The 21,379-nt window shown below is 38.5% G+C and overlaps 1 protein-coding gene across 8 annotated transcripts; it reads right to left on the bottom strand.

Annotated features, from left to right (window-relative positions):
• Positions 1-73: 73 nt before the first annotated feature.
• phf21ab (PHD finger protein 21Ab) lies at positions 74-19,737 on the bottom strand. 8 transcript variants are annotated; one of them, XM_043228653.1, is made up of 18 exons: positions 19,660-19,737; positions 14,582-14,624; positions 13,926-14,028; positions 11,751-11,783; positions 11,412-11,477; positions 9,025-9,192; positions 7,627-7,881; positions 7,200-7,292; positions 4,918-5,208; positions 4,673-4,783; positions 4,525-4,576; positions 4,346-4,425; positions 4,199-4,259; positions 2,606-2,811; positions 1,829-1,984; positions 1,326-1,401; positions 1,085-1,188; positions 74-882 (listed from the first exon to the last, which is right to left on the bottom strand). In XM_043228653.1, the coding sequence occupies exons 3-18, from the start codon at positions 13,977-13,979 to the stop codon at positions 184-186; spliced, it is 2,505 nt and encodes an 834-aa protein (XP_043084588.1). In that variant the 5' UTR covers positions 13,980-14,028; positions 14,582-14,624; positions 19,660-19,737; the 3' UTR covers positions 74-183. The 8 variants fall into 8 exon arrangements, with proteins under 8 accessions (XP_043084588.1, XP_043084589.1, XP_043084585.1 ...); XM_043228654.1 differs by lacking the exon at positions 19,660-19,737 and adding an exon at positions 17,711-17,969 and having other exon boundaries at positions 7,627-7,878; XM_043228650.1 differs by lacking the exon at positions 19,660-19,737 and adding an exon at positions 17,711-17,969.
• Between the last annotated feature and the right edge of the window lie 1,642 nt (positions 19,738-21,379).

The raw sequence follows: 21,379 nt of genomic DNA on the forward strand, positions 1-21,379 counted from the left end.
ATATATATATATATATATATATATATATATATATATATATATATATATATATATATATAAATAATGTATAATATATATGTATAATATATATATGTATAGATTGGCAACTTTGTGCACCAGTTCAAGGTGCAATAGGAAATCTGTTTAAATGTTTTGGTGATGTGTTTAGTGTGAGACTGAGAACTATTTGGGGTTATCCACGCTGCTTAGAGGGGCTGGCAAAGCCTGCTGAGAAGGTTCTGAGGTTTTGCCGTTGTTGGTGTTGACGCCATGACTTCCATCTTCCTGCAGCTCCACTTCCATCTTCCCAGCATCTTCTACACAACTGCTGTCACTGGGAGGGATGTTCTCTGAGCCCACAGATTCTGTGACATTTACAGAACCCTCCTCTTCTTCCGGGTTCAAGCCGGTACAAACACAGTCCACTCCTCCATTAGTTTTTACATCCCTGGCCTGAGGCAATTCCACAGGCTCTGGCGTTTTCGCTGTATCCATCATCTCCTCGTCAACTGTGGTTTTCGGCACTTCCGGGGGACTAACTCCCGATTCACCTGATGTAGCATCAGGTATAACTGCGGCTGCTGGCTCTGCCATTTCACCCACCTCTGGCTCTGCCTTCACTTCGGGAACTGCTACGGCTGCTGGTACTTGCACGCTAGGCTCGGTGGGACTCTCCTGAACACACACTTGTGTAGCGTCCTTTAAATCTTTGATGCTCCCTGACTCTGTGCAGTCCTGTTTGAAATCCTGTAGGATGTCCGTCTCCATGGGCTGAATCAAGTTAAAGCTCTGGATGAGGCGGACCAGGTGTTTTACCTTGTCCAGAGAGACCTGCATCTCTTTCTGACGGGCAAGTATGCTATTCTTGGTTTCCATACATTTCTGTTGAAGAAAAGAAATACAGCATTATATAACAAGCACAAACTAAAATCTTGGAAGAACTATGGTATACCATGTAACAACTTGCAGGCATAAAATGAGAAAAACGGAATGTTCATCCCTTCACAGACATGTAGAACAATTTTATAATTAATCTGGTACTAAAAAAGCTCCAGTTAAAGAGATGAGTAAAGAAATAACACACTGTTATAGAGTTGCTGAGCTGTTTCACTCTCTGTTCTAGTTGTTCTCGTTCCAGCTTCAGTTCAGCACTCCATTTCATTAACTTCTGCTTCTCTTCTTCTTTTGCTGTTGGACAGGAACAAATCACTCATAAACGGAATGTGCTATGAAACAGATATGCATTGGGTTCTAAACTTTTTTTTTTTTTTACTTTGTAAAATAAAAAATTGGGGTTCTGCAACTGAAAATTAAAATATCTCTACCTTCTTTGTAAGCAATGTAGGAATGGACAATTGCTAGGGTCCCTGGCCATGGAATGGCCTCTTCTTTCTTCAGAATCTGTAAAAGAAATTCTCTCAATAACAGAACAGTGCTGCGTCCACTTGACCTCTGGAAAGCCTTAAAAAACTGAGATCAATTGTATATGGCAACAGTGATGAACAACAGAACTTCAATGGGAGTGCTTGATGCCGTCTTACACTTACATGATGGGTGGAAAAAAGGCACAATCAATACCAAACCATGTGTGAGCTTACAAAGGACGAAGCAGCCTTAATGCCTGAAGAAACTCATTTTGTTTAAGGGTAGAAAAATGTACACTTCATTTTTGGCAGGGAAAGGGGAGTTTGATCTCTCAGTTCATCTCCCATTTCTAATGATATAAAAGTGTGTGTGCTTTAAAGGACTGAATTCCTGTTTAAAGGAGACATCACTGACTGGCGTGGGAGAGGAGTGGCCAAGGGCTCGTTGTGCTGCTATTATTTACCTGGTCTTGACATTTAGGACAGATCCACATGCCTTTGGGAATGTTTTTGAGGGGTGGGTCCAAGCAGTCGAGGTGGTAGACGCGCGAACATGTGTCACACATGAGCAACTGTCCACTGCGTCTGCACACAGTGCAGAAATCCTCATGGATGTCTCCCTGTCGGGAAGAACGGCAGGTGTCAGTACCACCGCCCCCTTCTTTTCCTGGACCAATCAAATGACAGCGGGAAAGGCGGGGAGGAGAGGAACTGACTGCTGATTGGAGGTATTTGTCTAGTGACTCACTGGTGACTGGACTGTTCACTCAGTCAGGGCACTGGATATTTAGCTAGTAGTTTTATTATTATTACTGTAATTGGGATTGTTGGAAATTAATCATTATTGAAAATGTATTATGTCATTATAAGCAATGGGTTTTTGGCTTAAATTCCAAGATAGGGTGTAAGGGTTTTAAAACTACTATACTACAATTACTTCAGGCCTGATATTTGTATGGGAAGTAGAGAAAGACTGTTCACTTTGTAAGACTGCTGGCTCCATTTCAACATATACAACAAATAAACATGAATGACAGTGCTGGTAGGTCAGTCTTTCTCTTTCCAGGGTGGATGCTGGACTCTAACAGGAGTTACCTTGCTCCAGTACATTTTTGAGGTGTACAGGATGAATGCAGTGAAGGGTTTTGGGGGGTAGGGGCAGCCTGTGATGTACTAGAACAATAATAATAGTGGGGGCTTTCAACAAGATGGTCGCCCAGACTTGGCAGGTGGCTACTTACATCCCCGGAGCTGGGGCTGGGCTGGGGGACAGAATGAGGGTGGACAGAGAGGGGAAAGACCCCCGTGTCAGGCCGCTCAGGGGCTGGGGAGGCGGGAAGGCTGCTGGTGGGGGAGAGCAGGGGGTTGCAGCCCAGCTCCGGCACCGCTGTGCTGCTGGTGGTGGTGGTGGTGGTGGTGGTGGTGGTGCTGTATTTGGGAGGGCGACCTGAGTGAAATGAGACAGACAAGAAAAGAAAAAACAAAAAAAAAAAAAAAAAAAAAAACAAACAAAACAAACCCAAAAGGAACAGAAAAATGGAGGAGGAGGAGGAGGAAAAGGGAAAAAGAAAGAAAAAAAACACAAAGATGAAATAAAATAATGGCATTTTCTGGTTGCAACATACCTTAGAGAGGGGATCCTCATTGGCTAGCATGGAAACAAGGAAAGTAGGGAGAGAGCGAAGGAGAAATGGAAGGGAGGGTCACAAAAAGCAGTTAGTGCAACAGACGACCACAGCAGCATGCAGGGAATTTGAAAGGCAATGACCGAAAGAAAGAATTCGAAAGATCAATCTAAGCTGAAATCTAATCTCAAAACATTCTTCTGCAGATGGCTTACAACAGGATCAAGCAATGTATTACGCACTATAAAATAAGCTAAACAATATAAACATAACATCTAAAAAGATAACAGATCCAATAGAAAAACTCTTACTTTAAAAAAAAAAAACTCACTCAACCAACTAACGACAATGCTCAAGTCTATAAGTAGAATCCAGGTCAAGAACTTTAAAAACAAAGCCCAAATGAATGCTCAATTCTTTAAAGTGGAGTCCATGTCAAGTTTTTCAAGTTTAAGCCCAAGTCAACCCTCAAATCATGGAGGTAGAATTCATAGCAATTCTTTTAAGGCCAAAATCAAGTCAACACTCAAGTCTTTGGCTTAAAGACCAAGTCAAGATTTTCAAGGTCAAATCCAGGTCAAGAACTTTAAAAACAAAGCCCAAATTAAAGCTCAATTCTTTAAAGTGAAGTCCATGTCAAGTTTTTCAAGTTTAAGCCCAAGTCAACCCTCAAATCATGGAGGTAGAATTCATATAAATTCTTTTAAGGCCAAAATCAAGTCAACACTCAAGTCTTTGGCTTAAAGACCAAGTCAAGATTTTCAAGGTCAAACACAGCTAAATCCATTATGTTGAAGCACAGCTCTGGAAATCACAAAAAAATAAGATATTCTAAAAGGAAAAAAAGAGTGCAAAGAGCACACACGAGGCTCAAATCTGAAGTGAAGCAACACAGAGAGAACATATTTCTCCCTCTAAGCCTAATTACATTTGAGTCTTAAGTCAAATGTTAACAAGCCCAAAACAAGCCAAATTCCCCATCTCTGAAAACTATACAAACTGTGGAAGAGGTTCCTCAACTACCACTTTTATATGCCACTTTTTATGTCTACTGAAATGCTGTATGTCTGCAGAGAGATCAAACAAAGACATTAAGCAGAATTGCAAGAGAAAGCGAAGAGGTATCTATTAGGCGTCTGTTAGGTGGTACATAGAAGCAGCAGGGCTACAATACATCAACTTAAGCAACTAAGACCGGCAGGTACAGACCTCTCTTCCTGGTGCCTTGATGCAGTGGAGTGTTCAAGTAAGTGACAGCACTTTTTTTCCTCTGAGATATGAGAAATCAGAATGTTAGAGCCAAGTTCTCAAAATCAGACCAGATGGAGGCGGGAACCACAGAACATTTGTTTGTACCTCAGGTTCAAACACTGCTCCACTATACACTGGGTTGGCTGTTGTTCTCCTTTTACGTTCTTGTCTTCTACTCTGAATCTCTGGAGAGAAATTACATCCCATGCACATCTGGTTACAGAACATGCTATCCTTGTAACTTTAATTTAATGGAATGCAGAAATGACATCAGCGGGGCTTACCTTCAAGATGGTCGTGTGTGACCAACCCAAGAGACACCATAAAGGCAAGTTTCTAGAAAGAAGAAAACAATTATTAATTTATTATTTAGGCTTTGGGCAAAATCATGTCAGACATGATGGTTTTGTAAATTTGTGAAGGTACCAGTACCTGTGGGCTCTCTTCTCGCTTGACCTTAGCTGGAGGATGAGGAAGAGGAGGAGAGGGTGAGGGTGGTGTACTTGTGGCCACCTGTTCTGGTCCTCCCTGTTGCTTCACAGTCTAATGCAGAGATCAGGAAACAAGATAAGCAATGCAGTCAAGCTGTTTGATTCTTAGAGCAAAATCAAAAGTTGGAAAAAGAAACCTGCATATCTGGAGCAAACAATCAAGCTTACACAAACAAGTGCATTCACCTTCAAGTCTGAGTTAAGGTTGCTGATCTGAAGTGTCTGGGCAGGACTGATGACAATGCCCGTGACTTGTGTGGTGCCACTCGTGACTGTAGTCGTGGTCTTGTCAATAGTGGCACACTGCTGCCCGTTCACAATGTGCACCTGGTGAATGGGCCCAGCAGAGGCAGGCAAAGATGACGTCAGCTTGGTGGTGAGCATCAGGGGCCGCTGAATTAGAGGAGCCGCCACCATGGGAGGGGGAGGAGCTGGAGCGATGGGCACATTGATGGGCATGGGGGGTTTTGGTCGAACCTGTGCAACGGTGAAACGGGGTTGGGGTGAAAAAGCAGACAGAGGCTTGCCAAACCAATCGATTATAAAAAGCCACTCTGGTGCCATGCCCCTAACATTCATGCTGTTTTGTGTTAAGAGGCAACCTCAGCCATAAGTAATGCCAACACTGAGCTCTGGTTCACCCCTGAGTGACTAGTTTCAAAGTAGATACAAATGTATGCAGAGCTCAATTTAGAAACAACAGAACAAACCAGGTAGGAGTGGGTAACTCTGGCCTACAATGTCCACCACTTTAGCTCCAACCCTGATCAAACTCACCTGCCTATAACTTTCTAGTGATCCTAAAGACCTTGATTAGTTGCTCTGGTATTTGATTGGGGTTGGACCAAAGCTCTGCAGGACAGTTGACTTTGAGGGTCAGAGTTACCCACATAAGAAAGTAAGGGTGGGTTCACACATGTAAATGGTTCACTTGGTCCAGACCAAAAATAGAAAACAGTACATTTGGTCTTGGTACACTTAGCATTCACACTGGTGTTTTTGACAGAGAATCTCAAGATACCGAACCTAAAGGATGAATGACATATAGTGACAAACAATATGTGTGTTCAACTTAGTGGTGCACATACACATCACCCATTTTCTGACTGGTCTGCTCAGCACTGCTTTATGTTGCAATGCTGTCCGCTGGACTTCACAAAGAGCTCATAAAAGGGACTTTACCAACTTGTTGCCCCACTTTTGCCCTATGTTCATTTTGTTTTGAATAAATCACTCCTTCGTCATCAAATAATGGTGCATAGCATTGCAAAAGTTTATTTTTGCTTTCTTATTTCATTCAAACCATACCAGAGTTCATTTAGTGGTCACAGTACACTTGTTTGGTGCTCACCAGTGTTTGCATGGCAATACTCACACTAATTCAAATGAACTGCACTAACAGAGCAATCACACCAGAGTTCAATTTAATCAAAACAAACATAAGTGTGAACACACCCTACATCAAACAAGTTTGGAATGATATATGGGTACGTAAATATTGGGTTCAAACAGATTCATTTGAGCTCGCTTTAGCATTACATAGCTTTTTGAGGTAAAAGGTGATTTTGGATACTGTCTTTAAGGGGTGGGGGTTAATGACAGGATCAGCCAAAGCAATATCAAAGAACAAAAGCAGAAATAAAAGCTGCAACTAAAGCAACAACATTGCTACAAATGGAACAAACAGCAACACGCTGTCTAACTCTGGAACACCGTGTCTACACCAGACATAAGCAACGAACATTGCTGAAGGGGTCATGCACCCCTAGTCACTGAGCGGTGGCATTTATTGGTTGGTCACTTCCAGTATAGACACGGTGCTTAAGGAAGCTTACACACTAGATAAAGCTGCGATGGAGCATTTGACAGACAGGAATGCATAGTCAGAAGTATAGTCAGAAGCAGGCATGTTTAAAATAGAGCAGTACTACAGTGTACTGAATTTTAATTAATCAACAGACGCCTAGGTCAGAGCGCAAAACAAAAGTTCTAGGTTGTCACTTTCACAAACCTTTTTCTTTCTTTTTTTTTTTTTTTTTTTTTTACAACACAATATCCCCACTGACATCAACAGATTTGTAGCATTTCTAACAGAGCATAAAATCTAGTGTGTAAGCACCCTAAAGCAAAGAGAAAAAAACGTGAGCAGACAGTATCACAGCAACAGCTAGTGCTGGGAAGGAGAAGGTAAGAGTTGGTTTTATTGAGGAAAAAAAGCAGAATTTAGGTCTCTAGGTATGGAGCAGCGATGCCTTGAAGTTTGGGCAACTGTGTTCAGGCAGTTTTAGTTCCCATGTTAAGAACTCTTTCAAGATGAGAAGTTTAAAAATATCTTAAATCAAAACTTCTCTGTAAACAAAGGCTTTACAGACATGAGGCCTCCGAAACTAGGTTGCGTGTCCCTCTTGTGGCGTCAGTGTGGAACTGCACATACATAAGGGGAGGGGGCAGGTCTAACAGAGACGCACCTGTGGCTGAAAGGTGGGTCGAGGCGTCAATCTAGGAGGAGGGACAAACTGGGGAACTTTGATAGGCTGGGCAGAGGTGGTGGTGGCCTGCACCTGTGACAAAACCAGCCGTTTATTGGGCACTCAGCAGGTGAAATTCACAACATTTAGAGGAAAAGATCCTCTCTCTGGGTACATCACAGAAGTATGTCACCATACACCCCAGCCAAGCACATCATTGTCAGAAAGGAAGTCATTTCAAATCATCATACGAACTGAAGATATAAACATCCTGTTCTAAACACATCAAAGCAAAGTGGGTCTGACTATGACTATTCTACAGCAAGCTATGCAGACTGGCATTTCTATTTCAATTTAACAGTTATAATAAAGCTACATGAAAACACTAAGTGAAGAGGAAGAATCTTTAGCAGAGATTAACACTCACGACAATAACATTCTTGGACACAATCCGTGTGCCGGCATCTGTGTCCTGATTGGGTAGCTTGCTGGCCACCTGAAGGTTGATTGGTGTGCTCTGGGAGTCGGAATTGGTGCCGGGTCTCGGGGGGTTGCTGATGGCAGTGACCATGGCGACTGTGGGGCGTTGTGTTGCCATGGAAGCAGGCATGGTGGAGGTGGCAGCTTTCAGCACGAGAGGTAGAGTCTTTGCAGTTATGACCGGCGTCACGGTGAGAGTCTTCTAGTTGAGGAGGTGGGAGGTAGGTTGATTGAAGGAAGCGGTAAATGAGGATGAGGAGACACAAAAGATGTTAAAGTGCTATTAACTTGATTTTTCTGCTGTTATTGTATACGAATTATCAGTCCATAAGAGAAAATGGTCTGTCCTTGCCGCTCATCAAAATGTAATAACCACTGATGTTACCAAGTGCTATTAGATAATGTTAACCAAATCACAAATTAGCTATTGACACGTGTTTAAACAAGGTCATTTTGCAGGTTTGGCTCCATTCTTGTATGTAACTGAAATTTCATCAATTAATAATAATAAATTAAATCAATACACACACACACACGTACATGTATGTGTTAATTTATATACACACATTATATAAACAAATGCTTATTTTGGATATGATTAATTCATTTGATGTGGTACTATATTTTTTTCAATACTATATACAGCACTGCATACAATACTACGCAGTGCTGTATATAGTATAAAAAATATATATATAGTCCGACCAGGTAAATAGTTTAATTTTCAAAATGCACTACATTACAGTAATAATTGTCAAATTAATGTTAAATAATAATTAAAATTATGAATATAAAATTCATTTAATCCCCACATTTTTATTGAATATTTCGTTTCTGTCCCACATCACAAACAAAAAAGGCTTCCAAATGCCACTTCATGTGAATTTGATTTACACTAATAGTTCAAAAGTTTATAAATTCTAGGAAAAATAGTTCAGTTTAGTTTGTTGCCTTCCCTCACCACAGAAAAAAAAAAGAAGTTAAAAATAGAGAAACTGAGATTGTACATTACTGGCCATATAAAAGCAATAACACTCTTATAAGATTCTAAGGTCACTCTGCCCTTATTTTCCACAAACCCAAGGCTTATTTCAGGGACAAGGATTTGTGTGTTTGCAATTACAGAGTGTGCCTTCAGAATAGACGACCATGGATGAGTCAGGGCAATTGTTTTTCAATAAACCTTTTGGGTAAACTAGCTAATCGGCTCATTTTTTGCTGCGGTACAATAATCGAATTCTCATCTCACCAATGTTCAATAAATATTCCGCTACAAATCGCCAAGTATAGTGCTGTTCCACACATTTCATCTAGAAACGGTGGCGTTTGGGGTGCGAAGCGGTACCTGTGGCGCCCCCTGGTTGTGTGGAGGCCCTGTGGGCGGCTGTGAAGAGGGACAGGTGGGCGTCAGCAGCAAGGTTTTACCGTCTGCGGTTGCTGTGAGCGTCTGTGCCTTCAAGTCAGGCTCCTGTTTAACCAGCAGCTCCTTCCTCAACTGCTCCACCACTTTTTTCTGAGAGACGCAGAGAAATTACCAGGAAATCACATCCATTCACAGTCATATTTTGAGAAAATGGTGATTACAGAAAAACAAATTGTTCTTAAACATACAGACGCACTTTTTCCAAGAAAGAAAAATAAAAAGACCACTCCCCCATCTCGTCTTTTCGATGTTCTGTTTTTATCTGGCCGCAGCAGTTTCTAATAATAGATTATTAGTCACCAAATTCCCTGGTTTTCTTGGTTCTGGGTGTGAAGCTAAGCCATGGCTTTTATTCAGTCAGTCTTAAAAAGACCCTTCAGGTGCGAGACCATCTTAACAACACTGGAAATGCTTTTATGAAAGCCCACTGAGCGCTACACACACACACATACATACACGCAGAGAAAAACGTGATTGAAATTCATCTCACACACTCTGCTGCCTCAGAGTCCTCTAGAGCCAAAGCGCACCTCTGAGAGTGCAAACACACACAGACACACACACACACATTCCTCAACAAAGCCCTTGCGATAAGCAGAACATCAAATGAAAGTCTCTTCCTCAAAATGAATTTTGACAAAACTATTTCTCTCTTTAAGCGGATGATCAATAACATAGTAGTGGCTTTAAACTAACAAGCACAAAGTTTAGATACGCAACAGACCACCGTGCCAGCTGCAGGCCTCACATCGAGGCTAAAATCGTATAAATATATAAATTCATGACGCGGAAAGTGCTACACAGAATTCATATGAATGGAACTGAGATTTAAAAGGCAGACAAACTGTATTCACGGGCAACAGGAGTGAAGAGAGTAAAAATCTACTATATGACCAGAGAAAATTTGTAGATTTTACCAGTACAAAAAAAAAAATCCCTGTAGTTATACAAATGTTAATTTTCATTAATATTTAAAATATAGTGAAGAGTATAATCGAAACAGCATCATATTATTACTTAGTAGTAGCTTATATTTTGAGCAAGAAATTCAGTATGACTTCAAAAGATTTAATTCAGTGTCAGTTACATATCTATATATCTACATATACACACACACACACATATATATAAATAAAATATGAACAATTATTGGTTTCGTGAGAGAAATAAATTAGCATTCACTGTACTGTTTCATCATCTCATGCTCTAATCCTTGTCTGGATTGGCTAAGGCTACACACACATACAATATTTGCCCTCCACATTTGAGTAGAGTTTAAAAAAAAAAATCAAATCATGTGTACTTATACTGATCTATTCTTTTCTCTCTCTCTCTCTCTCTCTGTCTGTCTCTCTCTCTCTGGATAAAAGCTCAGAGCTAAGCCAGCGATCTGCGAGTCAGTAAACTGGGACAATTCTTTGATGAAACTAACTGGAGAATTTCAAGAGAAGGAAGAGAGATAGAAAGCGAAACATTGCCCCAAAACAGCTGTGCTAAAAATCCAGACTTTTCAAGAAGCGACTGAATAAGTGCAATCGCAAACTCTCTGACAATCTGGAGTGTTTCCACTTCTCAGCAGGAGACGAGACAAGCCCCAACACACACATCAAATGCACGCGCTACACACAGCGGGCTGCATGTATTACTCTTCTGCCACAGTTGTTAAATGCACAGACCCAGGCCTGTCCTGCTGGCTGCTCTTTTTTCAACAGCAGAACAATTAAATATATCAGTCTTTGCTTATTTCCGCTGTCATTTTTTGATAAAAAAATAAAACCACCACAAGATCCAACAGCCACTTCAGAATATCAATAAGACAAATTTGAAGCAAACAAGTAAAAAAAAAAAAAAATTAAAATAAAAAATTGCTTCAGTAAACACAAACTGACCTGGACACACAGATGTGATGAAAATGCTTTTGTGGTGTTGCATACACACACACACAAAAAAATATGCACAGTATACACACACATTATAACGTAGACAAAAACTGCAAAATTCAACTTCACAAAATCAAAAGAAAAAACATTACTTGAAATGAGAAATTATCATTTTACTGAATAAAATTACATTTGTACTTTATTCTGAAGCATTACTTTGTGTATTTGAGTAAATGAGCCTGAATTCACATAGTATTAATTATTATTATTATTAACCGCAAAACAACACCATCAACCTTTGCTCATTACTACCTGGCACACATTTGTAAGCAAACAAGCGTTTAACTCATGCGTTTCGCTATTTAAAAAAACATTCGCTTCAGCACCTGAAGCAGTGAATGACGTCACAGCGACTGTGAAAGTTCTTACCTGTTTCTCACTCAGAGCCGTGATTTTTGCCTGGAGCTCGTGAAGTTGTTTCTTCAGGTCTGCATTCTATGAAAAAAAAAAAAAAAAAAAAAAAGAGCATAGATAAGTGTAAGAATCTCATATTTTTTGAAACTATGAGCTTGAGCCATATCTGAACAAATACCTGGAAACACATCAAATCAGAAAATCCCGAACCTTTGTTTAATAAAATATTTATACACGCACATCCAAGCTGCCTTGTTAGTATAGAAAATATAATACTCAGCCGCCAGTAATGTTAAAGTTCTCAAACAAAGCAGAGGATTATTTCTGAAGAGCAACGTCATAAAGCATATTTACCTGTGGATCCTGTTTCATTTGGGCGACAAGTTTCTATGGCAACAGAAGAGAAGACAAGAATGTGCAGTTAAAACTTATGCCAACAGTTTTGGAGGGAGTTGCAGACGTGGTCTGCCATCTACAGGCCAGTGGTGGAATTATAGCCTATTGCACCTGCCTCACTTTCAAACAAAAGCAGACAGAGCAGCAGGCAGCCTGCCAACGGCTTTCTGTAAGGGTAACTGTTCTCCAGTTAACAACGGTTTGTGGAGACACAATTTCATGTGTTCATTTCGGAACAAGCATTTTGCTTTTGCAACGAACAGGTGTAATTTATATGAAACCTGTCCATTCCAGTTAATGAGTTGATCCACTTGGTATAACATCAATTTTCCAGAGACGGATATATTACGGAATGAATAAGAGGCGAGTAAAATGAGTTCCCCCTAATTATGTTTCAGGACATTTGCTGTAAACTAAAAATTAGCATCTGTAACATCAGGTAATAGAACGTTGATAGTGTTGATAGTTTTAAAGGTCAAAATGTGGCTGAAATAATGTTACACTGTCTTTCAGTATAATACTAAATTTTTGTAAAGAAAAAAAAAAAAAAAAAAAAAAAAAAAAAAATGAAGCCACTTTCTTATTCTGACCTGTACATTTTAAAATATATAAAAGCATAATGAAGCATATTACATTGTTTTAAATAAGTAAAAATCGAATGGCAAAAGCTAAGATAGTGGCAAATGAAAAAAATATATATATATAGCTAATTAGTGTTTGGGGTGAAAGTAATTATCTTGTGCTAATGTGTTGATGTAATTGTAATTTTGTTACAAATACACTTGATAAGATTGTTACACTGACTGACAATTTAGTAGGTAAATTTAGTTTTTTATCAGGGAAATAAACAAAAATAAATTATAAACAAAAATGCAATTAATTTCAACAGAAACCTTTTTAATTTTGGAGAGAAAAAACAACACTTTAAATCAGTATTACACGTTTTCATGAACTAGCCAGCATATATAATGAAAATAACCGTACTATGACTATTAGTTGAGCCATTAGTGCAATTATTATTAAACATAATAAATTAAGCATTTAATAATTTAGAATTATTAGTTTGAATTTTCTTTTGCTCTTTGACCACTTTGATACAAGTCACTTTGAATAAAATCCTCTGCTAAATGCATAAATATTTTAAAATAAATACATTAGTTTTAAAAAATTTACGTCATCTATAATAAACAGATTAATTTTTCTTTTAATTTCAACTACAATTAGATTTACACATTATGAAAAATCCATAAAAATACTGCACAATATACTATACTGTGGTAATATTTTCTGTTTTCACAGGTGTTCTGAATTGCATTGTGTTTTGGGGTTTAAGGAAATCTCCATAAACTAAACAACAAAAATAAGGGTACTAGCAATTTTCTGGCAGGACATCCTTTTTTCCCCCCACACAGGGTAAATCTAAGGCTCTTTCCAAATATACAGTCACATGACATAAAATGAGACATTTTGCTCCACTTTAATTTAATTAAATTTCAAAAAAAAAAAAAAAAAAAAAAAAAAGAGAGCCCAAGAGCGATTTTATGTTTCTTCAAAGTTTCTGCAGTCCACCAGTAGGCAACAGTGAGTCATGCGAGACCACAAAACAACCCGTTCAGCTGCCCCGGATGAGGCAGAAATCCCACTTCCACCTGCCTGTCAAATATTCCAAGCAATATGAAGACAAAACCAGACGGCGGCACCAAAAAACCTCCAGTATGTAAAAGAACACCTGCTTGAGATGATTTGTTAAAATCGAAGTAATGGCTTACGCTTTTTCTGCCCAGTATGACCCTGATTCTCCTCTTTTTCCTTTCTCTCTGTCCCTCCCTCCTTGCCTTTTTGTCTTTCTCTTACCCTACTCAGACAGCTCGACTAATTTTCTGCCTGCTGGGACACGCCGCCTCTGACTGCGAGGGACAAGAAGAGAAACATATCTTCATTTATCACTACGAGGACCCGGAGACCTATTCTGCTAGAATCCCAAATCATCTGAATCATTGCTAAAACTACAAAGCTGCTTTCCGGCATCGGATTGTGATTCTAGGTCTCGTGTAGTGAAAGTACACTGACACTCCAGTACAGTTTTCCCCACCTGATTTAACTGATTAGAGGCCCATTTGTGAAATCTCCTACCTGATGGACTTGTATTTCCACTTTCAGGGCCTCCTGTAATGTTTGCAATTCCATAATTGATCCAGTTCGCCAGAAAGAGAGTCCCAGGAAACTTTCAGCCTGTCTAGAGAAATCAAACAAGAGAGTGTTTTTTCTATTTTATATATTTAACCTTTATTTTGCGAGATGCTCGGCGGTTGACTTAATCCAATACCACCAGGAGGGGGGTATGCCGAGTCGGTATCTAATGCGGTTTCAGGGAAAAATGCACTTCTCTATATCGAGGTGTGATTCATGATGTCTCAGGTGGTAGTAAACAGACACGCTTTATTCGGATCGTATTCCCAAAGTAACACACTCTGGGAACCTCTTGTTTAAGTTCAAAAAAAGTTTTTCGGCCAAAAGGGACTTAGTGGTGAAATGCGAACTCGATAGAGCGTCTTGTTGAGATGCAATTTTTCTGGGAAAACCGGGGTTGGTGGAGGATAAAAACTTGTGACAAGCGAGAAGATGGGCAGGAACATTCGCCCGTCGGACGAATCGGAACAACCTCGATGCTTAGTGTAACAGTGAGCGAAACCGAGGCAGTGTTACAGACATTCATTCACTCTCATTGATTTTGGTGTGCGGCCCTGTGCCAAGAGGACAATTATAACAGAGGCTATTAGAGGACTTACCAGCTGGCACTGAGACTGGTGTTCACGCGCTCTCTCCAACTCCCTGCACAAGATGAAACACACACACACACACACACACACACACACACACACACACACACACACAGCCTATTAGATGGGGGAGAGACACTCCAATTCCCTCTCACTCTCTTATACAGTCTGTGTAAAAAGGGGCAACATTGCAAGCGCAGCATTCAGCGGGCTTCTAATTGCTCATCCCATCTATGAACCCCACGACAAAAAAGTCCTGCATCCCTGTGCATCTCCCAGCATCTTCGCCGACCTAAAAATATCTTCTTCAAAACTCAAGCGTCGGATTTGTCCTTTGTGCAGTCCTGCCAAATGGAGTTCTGAGATATTAAGCGAAGCCTGTACTCGCCAGCGATGACATCTGTCATGACCACACGGCAGACGGGTATCTCAGGACCTTCAGCCTACAATGCACAGGAAACGACACCCTCTCAAATCGACAAGTGTATGAGTCACTCTGCTGAGCTTTGATCAAATAAAGTCTATAATAAAACACAACTAAATAGTACGATCACTGGAACTTTAGAAAGAGAACAGTCAGCTTGGCTGCCCATAAAAATTTGGAAGCGATTATGAAAACCAAAGTGGATTAAGTATGGCTTTTAAAAGAACGTTGTCAATATTAATAATCTGGGAAATCGCGATTCTTGAACGTTAACTAGCGAAAAGACTAAAACTGAGCTGGCTTGGTGGTGAAGCATCTCTGCTGCAAACTACCAGTAAAAGAAGTCATTATATATAAACTACCAAAAATCAATAAATACAGTAATAATAATAATAATCACTATTAAACTTATGAAACTTAGTTTAGAGGCAAAATCCCTTAAATAGCTGGAAAAAAATGATCTCATTAGGTATTTTGTCATGATGCCATTAAAGAGATTTATGTTGAATCATGATGCTAACCGGCTTTTAGAAAACATATCTTAACATAGCTGATATCTTAAAAAGGGTGTTCTAAAATCCTGCACATTAAATATAAAAAGAGGACAACATTAATTTTTCATTATATAAATGCTAATATATTTACTTTTGAGTTCACAATTCAAATTAGATTCTTATTTGCAATAGGAAAGCTATACAGTACAGTAACTGGGGACTTGTCTCTAAAGTTTTTGGTGACCTGTTGAAATGTTCTTTGGAAAACTATACAACTGGCCCAGATCAAAATTGCAATTCAGAATAAAACTTTCAGTTGTGGTTTCCCTTGTACCTTGTACTGCTGCAGGGATACAAAGAAATGTAAATCATTAAAAGTGAGAATAAATTGAAAAAACATATCACTGCAATCAATATGGTACATTGCATAACATCATATTATTACGCTGTTTTCATATTTGTATTATAACTATAATTTTAACAACAGCCAGTGTTGAAAATTATGGAAATTACTTTATAACGGATTCATCCGAGAACATACTTTACTTAAGCAAACTGATACAAGACTTCTAAAAATAGACATAATAAGGGTAATGTGAATTATTGTCCTTTATAAATAGTATCCAGGCCTGGATGAGGTAACAGAATATCACAACTACACCTGACAAGACAAGTTATAGGATTAAAATACTTCCAGTGTCAAATTACATAAACCAGTACATTTGTTTTGCATAATTGCTTGATATTCATGAATGGCATCAACAACAAAACTCCTGTGGATGTTTCAATGTAGTTTATGAGTATTATAAAAGCATTCTATCTCTTATGCACACTGGTACATGAAATCATAAACACCCCAAAGATTTGCTTGCCACAGTACAAACATTAAAAGTGAAACTACCTGCAGAAGGAAAACAAAACCTAAAGAAAAAGCTCAACATGTCAGAGGAGGGTGTAAACATTTTAAAGGTTCACAAACATGAAATATCAACAACATAAAAACATGAGCAGACCAGGTAGATAAAAGTTAACTAATAACAATAAGAAAAGAATAAACACTTTAGTTCGAAAAACATCAACAATCAGTTAAAAAGTATAACAAAACGATACTGAACCCGTGTTGAAAAAGCACCTACATTTCACAGCAAAAACTAAAAAAGACAAAATGTTCCCACATAGAATCTCAGATCAACTCAAAATGCTTTAATATGCCACCTGCAAAACTGCAATAGTGTGCGAAAACACTCAGTTAAGCTGCAGTTTGACCCCAAATTATCCTGAGCTATAGGTGAAACCGGCCTTTAGGTGTACACATCTGATCAGGGACGTGCAAATGACGGGAAAAGTTAAGCAGCACTTTGATTAGGCCACTATTGTAAACCTCGGGGAAACACGGAAGATGATGCCCAAAGTGTTTACCGACGGCACACTTTCGCCAAGGTTCACAAAACGGGGGAGAAATGCACGGGGTAAAAGCGTAGAGAGTTTCTTTTTCACTCTCTGAAAGAATCTGCTCGTAGTTGGTGCAAGCTAAAACACATCAGCTCCAATAACTCAGCCTCCTCCAAGCAAAAAAAAAAAAAAAAGAGCAAAAAAACACTTTCTAATAAACAACAAAATCGCGGTGCTTTAAAAAGCATAGCTTTATCACCCACCCGCTACAAGCTCAAACACTAAAAGCGTTGAAAACTACCAAAATAGGAGTGAATCTCTCTCTCTCTTTTTTTAACAAACCTGCTGCTGGATATAAGGAGCTTTCATATTGTGCTACGGCTAACTCTGCTAAAGCTAACAGGCCAACAGCACAAATTACAGTTAGATGGACTCGACTGAGCCGCAACCACTAATTCAAGCCATGCATGAGCAAAAGATCTTCATTCTACCCTCTTTTATCCCCCCGCTGCCATCGGATACATTGTTTCCACTGAGCTGGAAACAACCGTTGCGGCAACAATGTATCCAGCGAAGTTTAAAATGTTACAAAATAACAAAACGCGCGGAACGTTCGATTCACGCGCTGCACTTAGAAATACACCACTCAACTCCTAGAAATAAGCGGAAATTGTGCTCCAAAATCATCGGGATCCCGACTTCTCTACCTACCCGATCGCGGCGGGGTTTGGATTTGGAAAAGCGACGAAGAGTCTCTGAACGATTAAAGTCCAAAAACGAGGCGCATAAAAGTTGCAATAATAAAAAAAGATCCCAAGGTGCACTTACCCTCCTCTACTCACTTGAGCAGTAGTGCCTCTCTCTCCCCACAAATTATTTAAATAAATATTTACAAACACTCCGAGATCTCGGTTCGATCCGATCCCTCACATAGCTGTAGCGGTGCTCTGGGCCGAATTTATCTAGGTTACCGAGCTTATTTTTTGTTTGTTTAATTTTAATTTGTGTGTGTAAAAAAGAGAGAAACTGAGATACAAAACAAGAACTCTTCTTCAATCTCATTCACCACAGCCGCAGCACCCGAAGATTCATCCGCGCAGGAAGAGGGAGACGAAGGGGGCAGGAAAAGTAGCCGTCGAAAAGCACAAATACTCTTAACCTCCATCCAAACGATTCAGAAACATCGCGATTGCTGTAAAAGTGCACGCGCTCGGTGTAAAAGTAGCCGTGAAGTTTCCTCAAAACGTGTTTGGGAAGAGGACTATTTTTTGTGACGGTGCGGCGAATTTATTTCACTTTGCCTAAGGAACAGCGGTAGTGCGTCTCCCATTGCCTAGGGAAAAACCCGGATGTAAACTCGGCGAAACTCATCTGGAGAAGAGAAGTGGCAGTCTAACTCACTCAAACTCGTGGATATAAACTCACAAACTGCAAAAATACGTTTTTTTATTAAGATATCGATTATACATGTATATTGGCATAAACAAAAAAACTAAATAAATGTCTGCTTCAAATATACAGTAAATATAACTGATTAAATTATGTAAACAATATGCATACATTAAAAAAGTATCAGACTGTAATAAAGTAAGGAAAAGGTGCTATTCAAAGTATCTACCAATAATTGAGGCTATTTAATAAAAATAACAGTAAATGCTCGAATGCAATTTCACCTTTTACATTCATACACCCTGCACAAGGCCTACAGCTCTGTTTACAATAATGAAAGCAAAGGACTAATAACTAAATGTCATGTATATTGAACTTTCACAATATTCATAATTCTATAATAAAAATATATTACTTGTATATAGTTTTTATTTAAATTTTCTTGCATATGGGTTTATGACGTGACTCTTTTTTATGACATTTTGAGGTGCAAAGGACGACTTGAATTGACATTTACTAATATTAATGTGTTTTCATACTTTTTTCCCCGTTACATTTAAAATAAAAATCAGTCCAAAGACTGTAAAAAATAACTTTAAAAGGCCACCATTCCTGAAAATGTTGGTATAAATCATTCATCACAAACTTTTATAATTACTGCGTTTGTATAAAACTAAACAATATATTTTTAAATATTGTTTTGTACTACAACAGTGTAATCCTAAGAACATGACAAATGTGTTTTAAACAATTTTCTTATTTTTTATATATATATATATATATATATATATATATATATATATATATATATATATATATATATAAATTTTTTTGCATTGACACTTCTACATAGCAATATTGTTAAACATAAATGTATTTAATGTATACGACTTCTAAAAATACTGATAATTGTAAAGGATGAGGTTTTTATTATTATTATTATTTCTATCCCTTGTACACTGAAATATATAATGATGTTACCCACACTCCTCTCTATGAACATTGTGTGCATGCACAACATATTTCCAAAGATGCAACGATTATATAAACATACACTTGCTTCCTTGTCATCACTACAGAAATAACACGAGTAGCTAATCTACATTCAACTAAACGTTTCAGTACGTTTCACGGAATAAATCGTCAGCAAAAGAAGTGACTGCATCCCCCCCTCCATCCAGACCACCATGTCTGCCTGACACCACTTCACTCCCCCATAACCTAACATCAAGTCAAAGTAAACGCCGCTGTCATATCCGACCCAATGTGTTTTATAGCTCCTCTTTGATCAAACCGAGCGCACGTGCACCGCCGCCACGACGCTTTATGTCTGTTAACAGAGCAAGAAATAGAATTACAGAATATTCTACGCAAGCGAACGCTCCTACCATGTTATGAAAGAGGTGGCCGCTCCGTTAACCAATGAAATTGTCAGGAGTTAACAGTTTTTTCTGGGCCGCCATGACATATTTTTGAGGCTGCTCGGAATAGGCTCTTTTTTTCTGATTTTGTGCTGAATCAACACGCCGTGAATCAAAAGGATTGCTCTGTGTGGCAGGTGTCTGTAAACGTAGGGGCGGTGGAATTCGCTTGAAATACTTCAAATGAGATTTGATATGAACTTATCTCTCAGTTCGGGGCTTCAAACTCGTCATACGATGTGCTGCAACACGCGTTTAAAACTATTGGACGTAAATCTCGCGAGATATAAACGAACATCATCTGTGGATGAGCACTACTGTATGAAACACACGGTGTAGGCTAAAAGACAATATCCCTGACAAAAATGTGAATATGAAACTGATCTATATATATATATATATATATATATATATATATATATATATATATATATATATATATATATATATACACACACACACACACACACACACACACACACACACACACACACACACATATATATATATATATATATATATATATATATATATATATATATATATATATATATATAACATATGAATATTAATAACACTAATAATAGCATTTATATTAAATTATTTTTAGGCATATTTTTAAAAAGAAAAACATGGTTTATATCTCTAAATTAAATTTAATAAACACAAAAGACAATAAATCAGCATCTGTAGCCTACATCGTGAATTTAAATTTAAAATTATTTAAAAAATTACATTTTATTAAAACTAACAATATGAAAACAAATCTAACAAATGTAAAGCCCAGGGTGTTGTTTGGCTACAAAACTCTGCATCACTAGTAATGATCAGCTACAATATTAAATAAAATAACATTTGGTTTATCAAATCATCATGACCCTTTTATTCCCAACTCTGTTCTGTCTTATATTGCTGCCACCTTTCACTAGTCTCAAGATGTCCAATTTAATAATGTACTCCTGCAAAGCTCTAAATGCCAGCAGGACTTCAACATCACATATAGACTCTGAAGTCAGGCAGCACATTTAAATCTAAAATCAATCTTCAAATGTATTTGGAACTTCAATCCGTAGAAAGTAGCTTGACACTTTTATTATTTCACGTCTATGTGTGTATGTCCAATTTACTGAATAAGGACAAACTCCACAAAGAAAAGACAGTTAAGTAGTATTTCAGTAGTTTAGTAAAATTCTAAACAAACAGCAGTGCATATTATGTTTTGCAGTTTCATATCTTTACATCATTATTCAGTCTGTCACGTTTCTGCAGTCATTTATATTCCATGCAAACATGGAGATGCCTTGAAATGTAGTGCATTTTACAGCCTGGCTTGAATGTTTCGTCGCCTTCGTAATATGATGAATAGGACTTCTTGGCCTTCTCAGTCTATGTAAAGCGTTTGGTCTTTTGTTAACGGTAGATGGCGCCATTGTACTGGCTAAAATTATTGAAAGCTGTGCTGAGTCTGAACTTGAATTTTATGAAGCTCTTACCTGATATTTTTTCTTTTAAAATGAGTTTTTCACTTGCTTATCTGTGGCACGTGTAATTTAAAGAGCCGCATGTAATAAGCCGATGCTCTCACGTGGTACAAAAGATGATACATAAAGTACAGACGACTATTAATGTTCTCTCTCACCTCCACACTTTTTGCACTCGTATACTGTCGTAACCAGTGTCAAGGTTA

This window comes from Puntigrus tetrazona, chromosome 25 (genome assembly GCF_018831695.1).
Source record: "Puntigrus tetrazona isolate hp1 chromosome 25, ASM1883169v1, whole genome shotgun sequence".
NCBI lineage: Eukaryota > Metazoa > Chordata > Actinopteri > Cypriniformes > Cyprinidae > Puntigrus > Puntigrus tetrazona.